The sequence below is a fragment of the Fulmarus glacialis genome, unplaced genomic scaffold (assembly GCF_000690835.1).
Source record: "Fulmarus glacialis isolate BGI_N327 unplaced genomic scaffold, ASM69083v1 scaffold25116, whole genome shotgun sequence".
Taxonomy (NCBI): domain Eukaryota; kingdom Metazoa; phylum Chordata; class Aves; order Procellariiformes; family Procellariidae; genus Fulmarus; species Fulmarus glacialis.
In genome coordinates, this window is record NW_009220362.1 from 1,318 (window position 1) to 1,716 (window position 399).

At 67.4% G+C, this 399-nt stretch overlaps 1 protein-coding gene across 1 annotated transcript in view; it reads right to left on the reverse strand.

The window, feature by feature from the left end:
• Window positions 1–148, reverse strand: part of LOC104078917 (tubulin alpha-1C chain-like) — a gene marked incomplete at both ends in the record, with an annotated part of 1,457 nt that extends 1,309 nt beyond the window's left edge. The window contains one exon of the mRNA XM_009580741.1: window positions 40–148. Within this exon, the coding sequence (XP_009579036.1) occupies window positions 40–148 (109 nt within the window). The remainder of the gene's footprint in view (window positions 1–39) is intronic.
• Window positions 149–399: the final 251 nt, after the last annotated feature.

Genomic DNA, 399 nt, shown 5'->3' on the forward strand with positions numbered 1-399 from the left:
TGGTGAAGGATTCATCCCCTCCGCCAATGGTTTTGTCACTGGGCATCTGCCCGTCGGGCTGGATGCCGTGCTCCAGGCAGTACAGCTCCCAGCAGGCGTTGCCGATCTGCACGCCCGCTTGGCCCACGTGGATGGAGATGCACTCGCGCTGCGGGGGCACAGGGGGGGCTCGGGCTCAGCTGGGGGCAGCTCCCACCCAAACACCGGTTGTGCCCCGGCTCAGCTGGCCGGAGCTGACTTGGTGCCATCCCAAACCTCCGACTGAGCAGGAGCCGAGGTTGCCCAGGGAAGGAGGTGGGGGGGCGACACGACACATGTTTGGGGACAGAATGGGGCCACCGTTTGGCAGAGCCCCGGGGGCACTGGGGGTACCACCACCCCGCACCAGCCCTCCGACTG